Below are 16,611 nucleotides of genomic sequence, written 5' to 3' on the forward strand. Positions count from 1 at the left end.
GGAAAAAAAAGAAAAGAAAAGCTATGTAATGGTACACAGACTTTACCCAAGTACCTTAAATAAAACTTACTGGGACAAAATACACAGGCTTTACCAAAAAAAAAGAAAACGAAAGAGAAGACAAGACAGCAGCCTTGCAAACCCATTCAACATCCTGTAAACATCACAAGGACACTAGAAGGGCAAATGTTACTTTGAAATGTGGTTCAGTTTACGGCTTATTGGCCAAATGAAAACTTCATCACGGTTGTCAGAAAAGGGGGCAAACGTCTTTTCTATAGAAACGTTTTATACCACAAGAAAAACCTTTTTAGAAAGTACAAGGGAGTTATCACCAAAGCAAAACCTGAACACAGGTTTTGCTCCTTCCGGTCTTAAGATCACAACCTTTGAAGGTATATTACACTGCTAATAAATTCACCTGAAATTTCCAGTCCTCCAGATTTTACTGGATGGTGTTAATAGTTGGTGTTTACAAAAACAAATGGAAATAGTTTACTGCATTTAAATATGATCCTGGAGAGGAAAGTCAGTGAATACTGGTATACATAAATCGCTTCTTCACCAAGTAAAATATGCACCCTCTAAACTAAATACTTTTTTTTTTTTTTTTTTTTTTGCGGTACGCGGGCCTCTCACTGTTGTGGCCTCTCCCGTTGTGGAGCACAGGCTCCGGACGCGCAGGCTCAGCGGCCATGGCTCACGGGCCCAGCCCCTCCGCGGCATGTGGGATCTTCCCAGACCGGGGCACGAACCTGTGTCCCCTGCATCGGCAGGCGTCCTCAACCACTGCGCCACCAGGGAAGCCCAATACATACATTTTTAAATGACGACACAGGAGTCCTGCATAGCAAAATCCACTGTTATTTAAACTTTGATTCTATCCCTTAATCCAGAGTCACCCAAGTAGTAAGAACACTGCTTGGTAGCCCAAGGAAGACTTCTGAAAGTGAGGTCTCCAGCCTGTTTTGAATAAACATCTTGAATTCTCAACTGCCCTCTCTGCTCAGGGGAACAGTAGACGCCAGTGACACTGAAAACAGCCACTGGTACGCTGACACTTCCATGTCACACCACTTACGTTATCCTGGACATAAAACCCAATTTAAATCTATAGCCTTAAAAAACCCATAGGAGTTTACAGCAGACCTCCTTCCCCAATTCGGAGCCTCCTCCTCTCTCTCAAGGATGGAGTGGGTCCGTTTGCTGGTCACTGCTTGGTAGTTTACAGAAGCTGGGTGTGCAATGATTCTGAGGTCAAGCAGCGTCTCTGGACAAGTCCTCTGTCCTCACAACACAACTGTACCAACTCCAGATGAGCCTCGGGGCCCTAGGAAACGGCACACAACATTCCTTTCAGGCTGCTCCTCAGAGAGCAGCCACCCAAAAGGTCACCCTGGCAAACGCTGGGGTCCCTGTAGTGGGAGGCAGGTGCGGACAGTGCGTCTGACCCACCAGGGCGGCAGCCAGTTCACCCGAGGGGGGCAGGGCACAGATGTGCCGGAGGCGCTTCTCTCCCCACCAACCCCAAGAGAAAGCCAAAACCACCCTCAGAACCCACCCCCAGAAACCAGATGGTTACTAAGCGCTGCAGCTGTACCACACACGCTATCTCCACTTCTGAACCAATGGCTCTTATTTATATGAGTAAAGCAGCTCACATTTATTAAGAACATATCTGGCCCCAACGCTGTACTAGACTTAATGAGCACAACACCGTAAGAAGATCACGGCTTATCTTACCGAAAGGTAAGAAAGACTGCTAACAAGAACTATAAACGAGTCACACTGACAGCACAGTTCACACTGAGAACTTACTAGAGCCAGCACTGTGGAGAGAGCCTGACAGCAATTCATTCATTTAATCCCACCACAATCCCATCCTCCCTTGACAGTGAAGAAATCAAAACACAGACAGTGTAAGCAACCTGCCCAAGGCCACAGGGGCTTGAAGCCAGTGACATCTAGGCTGAGTTCAGTGGTTACCAAACCCCCAGAGCAGTGGATTCACTCTGCAACCCAGGAAGCCCTCTGAATGACTGCCTATCGAATGGACGGCACCTTTGCAGTCAGGCCTCTGTGGTTTTCCTTACTTGCTAGTTTCTGTCTGGAAGGATGCGGGCACTGGTCCCACCCGTGTGGAGTTCAGCTCCCAGGACTTCACAAAGCTCTTCTAACAGAATACACGTGTTTCCATCCCATGCTGGCAGGACCCAAAGAGCGTATCCGCTCTCTGGGGCTCGCTCTCCCTGACTTGACCTACCCATGCCCCACAAATGACTCTGCTGGTTAGACGCCAACCACATTTCTGCACCCCAAGTCACTTTGACCCCAAGGCACACCCAGCAATGGAACCAAGTTAGGGTGCAGGGTTTTGACAACAAAGAGAAGGCAAGTAAGCAGACATCCACCACCTGCCAGTGGGCCCTGGGCCCCAGGAGGACAGGCCCTGACAGCATCTCCACTCTGTAATCCCCAGGTGGGTAAAAGGAAAGTGCATGGAAGGCTCTGATATTTCTTTATAACTACTGTTGGCTTTGTAATTTCTATGATACAGTAAAACCAATTTAGTTCATTTACATATCTGCTCAACTTCAGATTGAGTTCCGATCTGTTCCCCTAAAAATAAAACAGTTCAATTCCAAATATTCCCTTCTCCAAAACACTGCAGTGGCTCCAGGCCTGGCGCAGCATGTGGCGATGGCTCTGGAGCCACCCTTGCCCACCAGAGGGCTCGGGCCACGACTAGGTTGACCCTAACCCCTCACTGTCACTCTCCTGGTTTGTCCCATGTGCAAGGGTCCCCATGCTCCCTGGGGCCCAGTCTTCTTCCAAGCTGACACCAGACAGAGTGTCTAGTTTTCACTATGCAAGAGTATGTCCAGGATATAGATGCAGTTACCAAATTCATCTTCCCATTAAACTAGACTTCTAAATATTTAGTCTTTGGTCACCCGGGAATGTTTTCTTGTCTCTTCTCTGTTGCTCCATCCCAAGTAACAACCTACACATGGCAAGGTGACTGCAAGTAATTTAAAATCCAATGGTATTCTTCCTCTTTTAAGTAGTAATTACTGTTACATATTCACACGTATATGTTTATATAGCTATGTACAAGTAGAGAATTATTTAGAACCAAGAGCATCCTTCTAGTTTTTTTAAATTTTTTTTAACTACTTATTTTATATTTATTTATTTAGGCTGCGTCGGGACTTAGTTGCAGCACAAGGGATCTTCATTGCAGCATGTGGGATCTTTCGTTGCGGCGCGCAGGCTTCTCTCTAGTTGCAGCACACAGGCTCTGTAGTTATGGCATGCAGGTTCCAGAGCGTGTGGGCTCTGTAGTGTGCAGAACGCAGGCTCTCTAGTTGAGGAACGCGAGCTCAGTAGTTGTGGCGCACAGGTTTAGTTGCCCCACGGCACGTGGGACCTTAGATCCCCGACCAGGGATTGACCCTCATCCCCTGCATTGGAAGGCGGATTCTTTACCACTGGACCACCAGGGAAGTCCCTCCTTCTGTTTTTGAATCACTATAATTCCATGGATTACTTCATCTGAATAAAGATAAAGTCTAAATAAATTTTCATAATGGTGACAAAAAAAGTAACCCTTCCCAAGCTTTGATATTAAATGGAAAGCTAATATGGCAGAAGAAAAAGAGGAGAAGGAAGGTAGGGGGAGAAGAGGAGGGGGGTGGGGGGAAGGGGGAGAGTTGGGAAAGGAAGGGAAGGAAAACACGGGAGACGAGCACACAGTCACTGCTTTACCAAAGGTGATGTGGTGGGGAAACGTTCTCAACAATGACAGCAAACACGTGAAGCCCAGTTCAAAGCACTTCACATATATTAATTCGTTTATCCATCACCACAACCCCAAGAGGTAAACAGGATTACTACTCCCACTTCACAGGAAGCTGAGTCAGAGAGAGGTTAAGTGACCTCCCAAGATCAAGCAGCTGACCAGTCAACTGAATCCCTGAAACCCTAAGACAGCATCGTGCCACAGACATGCTCTGTACGTCTTTTAAAATTATGTCCAATACTGCGGGAAAACCTGGCCTCGTTCCTAGAACGAAAAATTAAAGAAAATAACACATTTACACATGTCCAATCTGGAAGAGCTTAGTGAAAATAGCTGGCACGCTAGCCTGAGGCTGCGGCTTCTCCGCAGGTGTCTTTGTGGCCAAGCCAGCAACTGCAGCCCCTCGCTCCGCTAAGCCCGAGAGGGGAAGGCATCCCTGGTGACCAGGGAACCAGGACCCCCACTCACGTGGAGGGCCCACAGGTGGCCCCTCCAGCGAGGCTGTCACCACTCTTTACACTCCCACCCCACAGACTTAGGAAACATCAAAAAAAGTTCACTATTTCAAAACGTTAACTTACTAAAATCAGTGAAGATTTTTTTCTCACCTAAACTGGGCCTTGATGTTGCTAGGGCTTGCAGACCTGGTCTGTATTTCTTTCTCTTGCTTTTCCCTCAGGATCCTTTCGGCAAGCAAGAAGTAAGTGGCTGTGATGTGGTTGTACCTGTTGGTTTCCAGGGCTCTGAGGAAGTAAGAGAGAGGGAATATAAGCCACATTCGCAGGTTTGTTTTTGCACAAGCAGAACTGGATTTTTTTTTTTTTTAAGTACAAGCAAATAAAATCTAATGACCTGGAATCTTTAAAATTACGGGGAAAAAACAACCCAACACATACACACAAATGAGAAAAAAACCTAGTAGATCATTCTTAAAATTCTAAGTCACAACTTCATAAAAACGTTCAATTAGTAAGAAAAACCCAAAATGCTGATGGCAGCTGAGCTGGATGTTGGTTTTAGATGCACAAAATAATGAAGTTTCCAAGAATGTACACATTATTCAAAAATGTAATGTGTGTCAGTGTTTATTTCCATTACACTGGTTCACTTGCTTCCAGCAGAACTATGAAACGAGTTATATGAATGTACACTGAAGCACTAGTATCAATCAGAAAAATTAGAAAAAGCTTTTATTTTTATACTCTTTGTATTTATTGGCATTTTCCGACATGAATGAATTATTAATACATTGAAAGCATGTCATTAGCCTCTTCTTTGAATAAAATCTACGTATTCATTCATCCACCTCAAAAGTAATGCTCTCTGAGTCCGTCGTCTGGCCGGCGCTGTGCTGGAGCGCACAGCCTGCCTGCCCTCCTGCAGCTGGCCAGTAGTGGGACACAGGAGGAATGCCACAGAGGATCCACACGGCCCAGAAATATGTAATTATGCTTTTCAGGACCTTTCTGTAGTTAGCGAACATATGCAATGAACACTTCGGGAGGAAACGATACAGGAGTCTCTCCTCACAAAACAGACGGAGGGGCCTCAGCTAATGGGGGCAAGTGGGGCTGAATGAGAGGTCCTAAAGGAAGAGCCCGAGGTGAAATTCGGGGCCACAATGACTTCTCAGAGTGATTTCCTCAGCTGAGCACAGGGTAGAGCTGCGGGCTTGTGTTAAGGGGACCAATAAATGTGTCTATGAACTCAGGAATCACCCTGTAGTGAGGAGCTTCTCGTACTGTGGGCAGCAAGAAAGACTTGCCCGAGACCAGCCGGGAGGACTCGGGCTCAGGGCATCACCTGAGGCGTCACCTCTCCTTCTGGATTGATAATTGAATTCACATGAATTAAATAGTTCTATACTACAGCACTGCATGCATTTATTCATTTAAAAATATTAAGCCAATTCAGGGCGATAAAAATAGCCTTTTTTATTCACTCAAAAGTGAAAAATCATTTTCCACATATTCCTAAAGTGAGTGTTGTCCTTGGCAGAAAGAACAAGTGTCCTGCACTTCTCTGTTTCTCTAGGTCAATCTGTGAAAACTGAGAATGCACTCAGAAACCTGAAGAAATTTGTACATAACCCAAAATGATGATTAGTTTTATAAACCCTTCTTTCCAGTGTACCCTAAAGATGCATGTCCTTTATACAGACACCACCCTTCTCAGGGACCAGACCCTCAGGTGCCACGTGTGACAGTCTGCCACGCTGTAGAGGTAAGTCCAGCCTGCAGCCTCCTCTCCCCCGAGGACAGGTACCTGGGTCAGATCACTCAGCCAGGCCAGAGTGGCCCACCCGATGGGAACCTCTTTTTTGCCCCCCAGAGTACATCCTCTTTCCATCATATCCAACTATTTCATTCAATGGGTTAAATAACTTTTGACTCTTCATTTGTGGAAACGCTTCGTATTTTTACAGACAGGACCTCTTACAGAAATGAATATCATTGTTAAAGCCAACTGCATCTTTATATTATCCTTGATTCCCAACTTCTTGGGTTATAAAAAACTGTCTTTGGTTTTAAAAAATGTAACTAACAACTTGTGCATCTCGTGGGTTCCAGGTTACTGCAGCAAGGGCTCTAAAGAGCCAGACAGTAAATATTTTGAGTTTTGTAGGTAACATGGTCCATCTCGCAATGAGGCTGATACTGCAGCACAATGCTGCCATGGACAACACGTAAACAAACGGGCTCAGCTGTGGGCCACTACAACTTTATTTACAAAAATGTGTGACTGGACGCATATAGCAACCCCTGATTTTGAGGAATTGTGGTGTCGCCCCCTTGAGTGTCCCTGCTTCCTTATGGGGACCAGAGGGAGACCCAAGAATTACGAGGATACAGCAATGGACAAGGCATGTACTGGGATATAAAACAGTCTATTCCAATCCACTTCTGTAAGAGGGGAGAAAGGCCACAGGACTCACTGTTCACTAGTACAAAAATAAAAACAAAAGACCAACAAAACCTATGAGCCAGGCGCTGGGCCAGAAACTCTAGAGATAAATGACATAACCCCTGCCCACTGGCAACCCTATCCATTACACAGTGTCCACAAGCCCTGACACGTTAAGAAAAGAGCCCATCCCAAGAACCCTATGCCCACGGCCCCTGTACTGATGAGCGCCGACATACTCGACAATGGCATCCCGATCCGCTATGTCCCCGAGCACCATGCGCTGAATGATGCTGTTGTGCTCCTCTTCCGAGAGGTTTTTATATGACACGAGGGGGATGTTATACTTCGTGGCTGGGGAAGGGTCCACTCCCTGAAGCCAAGGATGGTTTTCAATCTCTTCTAAAGAGGCCCTTCTCTTGGGATCTCTCTGCAGCATCCTTGTGATCAGGCTGGAAAGGAAGGTAAGTCCATTGTTAAAGCAAACTGTTGTGAGGGATTAGTAATGGTGGGTTACTGTATTTATCAGAATTGTTTCCTAAACTTACACCATCAATTTCATTACGTCCACTAGAGGTGATGGTGGGGCAGATGGGAATAAAGAAAGTGCCATCAGATTCATAAAATAAAAAATCACAACCACCAGATATACTGACAAGCCAAACACACAAATGCAGTTTCCTACCACCTACAAGTAACTCTAGGTACCAAGATCTGTCCTTGAACTAACTGTGGCATGGTGGCGTACCCGAATCAGATACAACGATCAGCGACGACATACAGAATAGGGTGCATGAGCCAACTTCTGTTTCCGGAAGAATGAATGACCATCCTGATGAAAGCAACCAAAATGACATATATTTTTAGACATATATTTTGTTTACAGGCATTGTGTTGGCAGGAAGGAAGGGAGGGAGGGCAGACAGAAACATGGACAGACGAACTACTCAGCAGGTAAAAACAGAGTAAAAGCAAGACTCTTAGGAGCAAATGACAAAGTTGGCCTTGGCCTGATTGTTTCTGTTTTTTTCTGTTTCCACACTGAGTACACGAAACAGAATATCACCAGAATATAACATGTATGGCCTACTGAAAGTGGGGGATGCAACTAGAACCCTTGCAAAGAACTGGGACCCCAGCTTCAGTGTGAAGATGAACGAGAAGAAACAAACCTACTGCTAAGATGTCAAGAGGGAAATCTGCTGCCTCAACAGTGCTGTGGAGGTGAGATGGGGGAATTTCTTCTAAGAACTTCTAACTACAAGCTGGTCCTCTCACAAGTTTGGGGTCCAAATTAATGATAGTATATCTGTATGGTACACATAGTGAAAAAGTTAATTTTAAGAGGTTTCAGGCTGGACATACCCATGGGCAACTAGTAGAAAAGCAAATGCAAACTGTTTCTCCAGGGAATGTAACTTAAAAGAACTGCCACATAATTTTATAAGAAATCTGACCTCGCAGTCGAAAACTACAAAGGAAACAAGGTACCACTGCAAGAACTAAAAGACACGATGGCAAAATCAGAATGCAAAGACATCAAATACATCTACTTCTACCAGTGAACACAATAAAAGTAAATGGAACAAACTCTCCAGTTAAAAGACAATGCTCAGATGGGAGCATTGGTCAGATGGGATTAATCAAAAATCCATCTCCCAACTGTTAAAAAAAGATGTACCTAAAAACAAGCCAATAAAAGATTTAAAGTAAAAGAATGGAAACCTATATAGCACATAAATGCTAACCAAAAGACAACTGGAATGGTGAGCTAAAACTAGACAACATAGACTGACTTTAAAGCCCAAAGCATTATTAGAGAAAAATAGCGATACAGACGTTCAATTCACCAGCAAGACACAACAGTTTTCAACTTGTTTGGACCTAATAACATTCCCCCGAAACACCCAAAGCAAACACTGAGAGACTTTCAAGAATAAAAAAAATACGTTTACAATGTTGTATTAATGGGGGTAATCACTTTTTTTTTTGCCTATAATATACTTCCATGTAGTGGAAGAATATCTCAGCAAGTGATAGATCAAGCAGTCACAAGACTCAGAAGTAATTTTAAACATCATAATAAACAAGCTTAGTCTTAAGGACTTATACAGAACTCTGACCCCAACAATTAGAAAACATACATTCTTTTCCAGAACAAAAGGATTATTTACAAAAACTGACTCCATGCTAAGCCGTAGGAAGCCTTACCAATTTTAAAAAAACTAGTAACATACAGACTATATTCTTGGATCACAATGCAATTAAGTTAGAAATGAATAGAAGTTAATTAGTAAAGCTACACATTTGGAAATTTAAAATACCCCTCTGAAAGTAATAGGTTAAATAAACCCATGGAACCTATAAAATAATCAGAACTGAATAACAAAAGGACTATTAATCAAAACTAATGGGACGCAGCTGAAATGGTACTAAGAGGCCATTTATAGCCTTAACTACTACCTTAGAAAAGGAAAATTTATTATCTGAAACCCCGCTTAAGAAAAAGAACAATTAGCCCATTAAGTAGGCAGAAGGAAATAATACAGACAAAAGAATATCAATAGCATAAAACAAAAAATATAATAGTAAATTAATAAAGACAAAAGATAGTTCTTTGAAAAAGGTTAAAATGAACAAACCTCATGTAAGACCGATCAAGACAAAAATAGAGAATGCAAAAATAGAGAAGGCAAAAAAAATCAGTATGAGATGGAAAAAGGGCAACAACTCCACTAATTCATAGGCTTTAAAAATATAATTAGAGGGCTTCCCTGGTGGCGCAGTGGTTGAGAGTCTGCCTGCCGATGCAGGGGACACGGGTTCGTGCCCCGGTCCGGGAAGATCCCACATGCCACGGACTGGCTGGGCCTGTGAGCCATGGCCGCTGAGCCTGCGCGTCCGGAGCCTGTGCTCCGCAACAGGAGAGGCCACAACAGTAAGAGGCCTGCGTATCGCAAAATAAAAAATAAAATTAAAAAAAATAAAAAATAAAAATATAATTAGAGGATATTATAAATACTTGAGGCCAATAAATTTGAAAATTTAGGTAAAATGGACAAGCTCCTTAAGAAACAAAACTTACCAGAACTGACAGGAAAAAGGAAAAAGTAGGAAAAAGTAGAAACTGAATGGTCCTACGATTATCAAAGATAATCCCTCTAGGAGGGAGACACCAAGAAGAGGCTTCTAAAATATTAGAACCGTTCTTTATCTTAAGCTGCATAATGGGTTCATTTTATTACATTATCCATTACATTATCCATTATCCATTACATATCCATTCTTTTGAATGATAAATGTCAATATAAAAATAAGTCACTCTGTTTTAGTTTTTTTCAGAAGGGGCTATGGAGATACTCCTTGAATTACAAACATCTAACATGCACACAACATACACCCCCAGAGAGCAGCCTGCTTCCTGGGGTAGAGAATAATAATAGTAAGGGTATAAGGGGGAGGAGGAGGAGGAGAGTCATCAATATTCATCTTGTGCTACTTATGTGCTAAAGACTGAGCTACAAGCTTTATATACATTAATTCATTTGATTTTCACAATAACCCTGTAAGGTATGTTCCACCATTCTCATATCATTAGTAAACTGAGAAACCAGTAGCTGAATCAGAGTTGGAATTCCTAAATTCTTAACTATGGCCTAAGATGGGGATCCACTTGGAGAAAAGGTTCCTCAAGCTCAGATTTCCTTCTTATCAGCTGATGGGAGAAACTAAAAACTTTATTACTCTAGCAAAATCCTTTAAGTAGCTATCATCTCAGGTGACCTTATTTTAAAATATCACCACAATATCAAAGAAATACTGAACTTCCAACAGTTCTTTTACTCCATTATGAATTTATCACTACACATATAACAGTACTATATATATAGTACTTTAAATTCCCAGTAATCAGCTTGCATATACTTCTTCCCACAGTCACATGAACCAAAACAGAGCTCTTCAGTCAACTGGGGAGAGAAGTACATGAATAAAATTATGAGGCATGCTATGTAAATCCCAAAATGGTGTGTTGATGGTCTATTTCAGGAAAGAAAATTCCCTAACTCTTCTCTGGAATGTCAAATAATTCCAGGTGCAAAAAGAGAAAGTAGTTCTTATGGTAATTCTTCAAGTGAAAGTAACCCACTTCTCCTGGAGGCTGGAGAGGCATAAAATGGGTTTCTTGAAAACTGGCATATGTGAAAAATAGACTAATACATTCCATACTCCAATATTAAATTTCAATCATATTCTATGGTTAACTCCCCAAAACATACTTAACAAGAGCAGAAATATTGGGTTCAAAAATTAAAATGAACAAAGATACCCACATACTTTTTTTTTCTTTTACTTACTCTTTACACCCTTTAGATACGTGGGATGGTACTGTATATTTGCAATCCATGATCATTGTCAATGTTTCACTGTCATTGGCCTCTTGAAATGGTGGCTGCCCACACACCAACATGAAAAGGATCACTCCCAGACTCCATATATCTACAAATCAAAGACATACTGTTAAATACTGAATTAGTTAGAAAACAAAAAACACTCAGAGGAGTAAAAGTAGACTAACAAGATTGTATTTTGAGGAGTCAAAAAACCTTCTACAAATAAATGAAAACAAAACATGATGATCCAAAACCTATGTGATGCAGCAAAAGCAGTTCTAAGAGGGAAGTTTATAGCAATACAATCTTACCTCAGGAAACAAAAAAAACCCCAAATAAACAACCTAATCTTACACCTAAAGCAACTAAAGCAACAAAACCCAAAGTTAGTAGAAGGAAAGAAAGCATAAAGATCAGAGCAGAAATAAAAGAAACAGGGATGACGAAACCAATAGTAAAGATCAATGAAATTAAAAGCTGTTTCTTTGAAAAGATAAACAAAACTGATAAACCTTTAGCCAGACTCATCAAGAAAAAAAGGGAGAGGGCTCAAATCAGTTAGAAATGAAAAAGGAAAAGTTACAACAGACACCACAAAAACACAAAGGGTCATAAGAAACTATTAAAATCAACTGTATGCCAATAAAATGGACAACCTAGAAGAAATGGACAAATTCTTAGAAAGGTACAATCTTCCAAGATTGAACAAGGAAAAAACAGAAAATATGTATAGACCAATCACAAGTACTGAAATTGAAACTGTGATTAAAACCTCCCAACAAACAATAGTCCAGGACCAGATGGCTTCACAGGCAAATCCTATCAAGCATTTAGAGAAGTGTTAACACCTATCCTTCAGAAACTATTTCAAAATATTGCAGAGGAAGGAACAGTCCCAAACTCATTCTAAGCAACTACCATCACCCTGATACCAAAACCAGAAAAAGATACAACAAAAAAAGAAAATTACAGGCCAATATCACTGATGAACACAGACACAAAAAATCCTCAACAAAATACTAGTAAACTGAATCCAACAATACATTAAAAGGATACCCACACCATGATCAAGTGGGATTTATCCCAGAGGTGCAAGGATTTTTCAATATCCACAAGTCAGTGTGATACACCACATTAACAAACTGAAGAATAAAAACTAGATGATCATCTCAATAGCTGCAGAAGAAGCTTTTCACAAAATTCAACACCCATTTATCATAAAAACTCTCCAGAAAGTGGGCATAGAGGGAAACTACCTCAACATAATAAAGGCTATATATGACAAACCCACAGCAAACATCATTCTCAACAGTGAAAAGCTGAAAGCATTTCCTCTAAGATCAGCAACAAGACAAGGATGTCCACCCTCACCACTTTTATTCAACATAGTTTTGGAAGTCCTAGCCACGGCAATCAGAGAAGAAAAAGAAATAAAGGGAATAAAATTTGGAAAAGAAGAAGTAAAACTGTCACTGTTTGCAGATGACATGATACTATACATAGAAAATCCTAAAGATGCTACCAGAAAACTACTAGAGCTAATCAATGAATCTGGTAAAGTTGCAAGATACTAAATTAACACAGAAATCTGCTGCATTTCTATACACTAACAACAAAAGAGCAGAAAGAGAAATTAAGGAAACAATCCCATGTACCATCACATCAAAAAGAATAAAATACCTAGGAATAAACCTACCTAAGGAGGCAAAAGACCTGTGCTCCAAAAACTGTAAGACACTGATGAAAGAGATCAAAGGTGACACAAACAGATGGGAAGATACACCATGTTCTTGGATTAGAAGAACAATATTGTCAAAATGACCATACGGGGCTTCTCTGGTGGCGCAGTGGTTGAGAGTCTGCCTGCCGATGCAGGGGACACAGGTTCATGCCCCGGTCCAGGAAGATCCTACATGCTGCAGAGCGGCTAGGCCCGTGAGCCATGGCCGCTAAGCCTGCGCGTCCGGAGCCTGTGCTCCACAACAGGAGAGGCCACAACAGTGAGAGGCCCGCGTACCGCAAAAAAAAAAAAAACAAATGACTATACGATCCAAGGTAATCTACAGATTCAATGCAACTCCTATGAAATAAATTACCAGTGGCATTTTTTTCAGATCTAGAACAAAAAATCTTAAAATTTATATGGAAACACACAAGATCCCGAATAGCCAAAGCAATCTTGAGAAAGAAAAACAGAGCTGGAGGAATCAGGCTCCCCGACTTCAGACTATACTATAAAGTTACAATAATCAAAACAGTATGGCACTGGCACAGAGACAGACTTACAGATCAGTGGAACAGGATATAGAAAGCCCAGAAATAAACCCATGTACCTATGGTCAATTACTCTATGATGAAGGAGGCAAGAATATACAATGGAGAAAAGACAGCCTCTTCAATAAGTGGTGCTGGGAAAACTGGACAGCTACATGTAAAAGAATGAAATTAGAAGATTCTCTAACACGATACACAAAAATAAACTCAAAATGGATTAAAGACCCAAATGTAAGGCCAGATACTATCCAACTCTTAGAAGAAAACATAGGCAGAACACTCTTTGACATAAATTTCAGGAATATCTTTTTGGATCAACTTCCTAGAGTAATGAAAATAAAAATAAACAAATGGGACCTAACTGAACTCAAAAGCTTTTGCACAGCAAAGGAAACCATAAACAAAACGCAATGCAACCCACAGAGTGGGAGAAAATATTTGCAAACGATGTGACCAACAAGGGATTAATCTCCAAAATATACAATCAGCTCATGCAGCTCAGTATCAAAAAAACAAACAACCCAATCAAAATATGCACAGAAGATCTAAAGAGACATTTCTCCAAAGAAGACATACAGATGGCCAAGAGACACATGAAAAGATGCTCAACATCACTAATTATTAGAGAAATGCAAATCAAAACTCCAATGAGGTATCACCTCACACGGGTCAGAATGGCCATCATCAAAAAGCCCACAAATGATAGGGGACTTCCCTGGTGCTCCAGTGGCTAAGACTCTGTTCTCCCAACATAGGGAGCCTGGGTTCAATCCCTGCTCAGGGAACTAGATCCCACATGCCACAACTAAAGATCCCGCATGCCACAACTAAAGATCCCACGTGCCACAGCTAAAAGATCCCTCATGCTGAAACGAAGATCCTGTGTGTGGCAATGAAAATCCCGCATGCCACAACTAACACCCGGTGCAGCCAAATAAATAAATAAATAAATTTTTTTAAGTCTACAAACAATAAATGCTGGAGAGGGTGTGGAAAGAGGGGAACCCTCCTACACTGTTGGTGGGAATGTAAATTGGTACAGCCACTATGGAGAACAGTATGGAGGTTCTTTAAAAAACTAAAAATAGAGATACCATATGATCCAGCAACCCCACTCCTGGGCATATATCTGGAGAAAACCATACTTTGAAAAGATACATGCAACCCCATGTTCTTTGCAGCACCATATACAATAGCCAAGACATGGAAACAGCCTAAATGGCCATCAACAGATGAATGAAGAAGATGTGGTGCATATATACAATGGAAAATTACTCAGCCATAAAAAAAGAATGAAATAATGCCATTTGCAGCAACACAGATGGAGCTAGAGATGATCATACTAAGTGAAGTCAGACAAAGACAAATATCATATGATATCACTTTTATGTGGAATCTAAAAAATGATACACATGAACTTATTTACAAAACAGAAACAGACTCACAGACTTAGCAAACAAACCTATGGTTACCGAAGGGGAAAGGTCGGGGAAGGGATAAATTAGGAAGTTAGGATTAACATATACACACTACTATATATAAAAGAGATAATCACAAAGACCTACTGTATAGCACAGGGAACTCTACTCAATACTCTGTAATAACCTATGTGGGAAAAGAATCTGAAAAAAGAACTGATATAGGTATAACTAAATCACTTTGCTGCATACCTCAAACTAACACATTGTAAATCAACTTCACTCCAACATAAAATAAAAATTTTTTAGAAACATAAAACCAAATTTTAGAAAAGCATTTATACCTCAAAGTAAAAAGATCTAGGGGAGAGAACTTAAGCCTCAGTCAGGCAGGGAAGGTATCTGTCGTACTCCGTTTTCATATTCACTTAAGACCCAAGCAAGTGCCAGGCACATAGGGAATGGTCAGTAAATGTTCAACGAAGAAATGAATTAATTCATTTATTAATGGCAAGAACATCAACTGGAAAGTACCTATCAAGGTTCCCAAACCAATGGACATACACTACCATTTTTCCCATTATATTATACACCAGAGATAAAACTAAGATACTAATATTCTGAGACATGAAAAGGGTTTTGCCTAAGGTCACGATTGTCCAGGTTGTTCTTAAACCTCAATCCTGGTCAGGTAACCAAATCATGTTACAGACAAGAAAATTAAAGCTCAGAGAGGAGAAAAATATTCTTGGGCTGGGATGTCAATGAGGAAAAAGACTGATTATGTATTACTTCAGAGGAAAGAACTAGGACTGAAGGTATAGTAACCAGAAGGCACACTTTGACTTAAACGGCAGATGCTACTTAATAAAACCATGATAACACTGGAAAAGGTAGTAAGTTTCCCATCACTTTAAGTATTCCAGCAAAGGCTGGGTAACCATCAGTTTAATCTCCTGCATAAGGCACTCCTGTACTGGCTGGAAAGCTGGACTAGCTGACATCTGAGGACCCTCTCAACACTAACCCCTATAATAACAAGTAACCCCCTACTTCTTGCCACTAAATAAAAAACAAAGCCATCACTCAGATGGAAAAATAATGACTCAATTTAGGAAGGCCATCACAAGTCATTCATTCATTCATTCCAGAAACTAAAGTATAGACATGATTACATGAACATGCATGTAACACGACATCAATTCAAGAAGCTTTCTAGACCATGAAAGGCTTAGAAGAGAGTAAGGGGCAGGCCACAAGGCCTTTGTCACCACATCTGTTAACACTCAACCTCTCTTTTCTTTTAAGCTTAAACACCCAAAATTATGTAGGTTCCATGAGAATTAAAACTTGTTAATAAAATGTCTTTTCCTTGGTCCAGATTAAACAGAGGGCAATAAAGAAAGAAACCCAAAAGTTACACACACTGTGATTTTTTTATATATACAATAAATTTTACTAAGGATGCTCCAATAGAAATTAGTGAAGGAGATGCGGAAATCTACTAAAATTAAAACATTTATATAAATGAGAACGAAAGGGACCTGAGGACCACTCAGTTCACACCCTTGGCTCTGCAGTGTCCCCAAGAGGCTGGCTGGCATTACTTGTTGGATGCATGAATTATCTTACTGCCCCAGGACAGCAAGGTGTCTCAGGGCTCCACTCCACTCATTGACCCACATTTCTTCATCTTCATTTTGGAATCCAGAGGGCCATCCCCATTCAAAGTCAAACAATCTCAGTAATGGTGGTTAGTTGCACCTGTTTTTTTAAATATTCAGTGAGAAGAATTTATAACCTCAATTCTAGGAATACCTTA

The 16,611-nt window shown here is 41.1% G+C and overlaps 1 protein-coding gene across 1 annotated transcript in view; it reads right to left on the minus strand.

Moving 5' to 3' along the window:
• SNRK (SNF related kinase) overlaps positions 1–16,611 on the minus strand; it is a 63,105-nt gene that overhangs the window by 3,820 nt on the left and 42,674 nt on the right. The window contains 3 exon segments of the mRNA XM_082664730.1: positions 4,411–4,545; positions 6,946–7,158; positions 11,062–11,203. Coding sequence (XP_082520856.1) covers positions 4,411–4,545; positions 6,946–7,158; positions 11,062–11,203 — 490 coding nt within the window.

This window comes from Grampus griseus (assembly GCF_964374135.1).
Source record: "Grampus griseus genome assembly, chromosome: 10".
Lineage (NCBI taxonomy): Eukaryota > Metazoa > Chordata > Mammalia > Artiodactyla > Delphinidae > Grampus > Grampus griseus.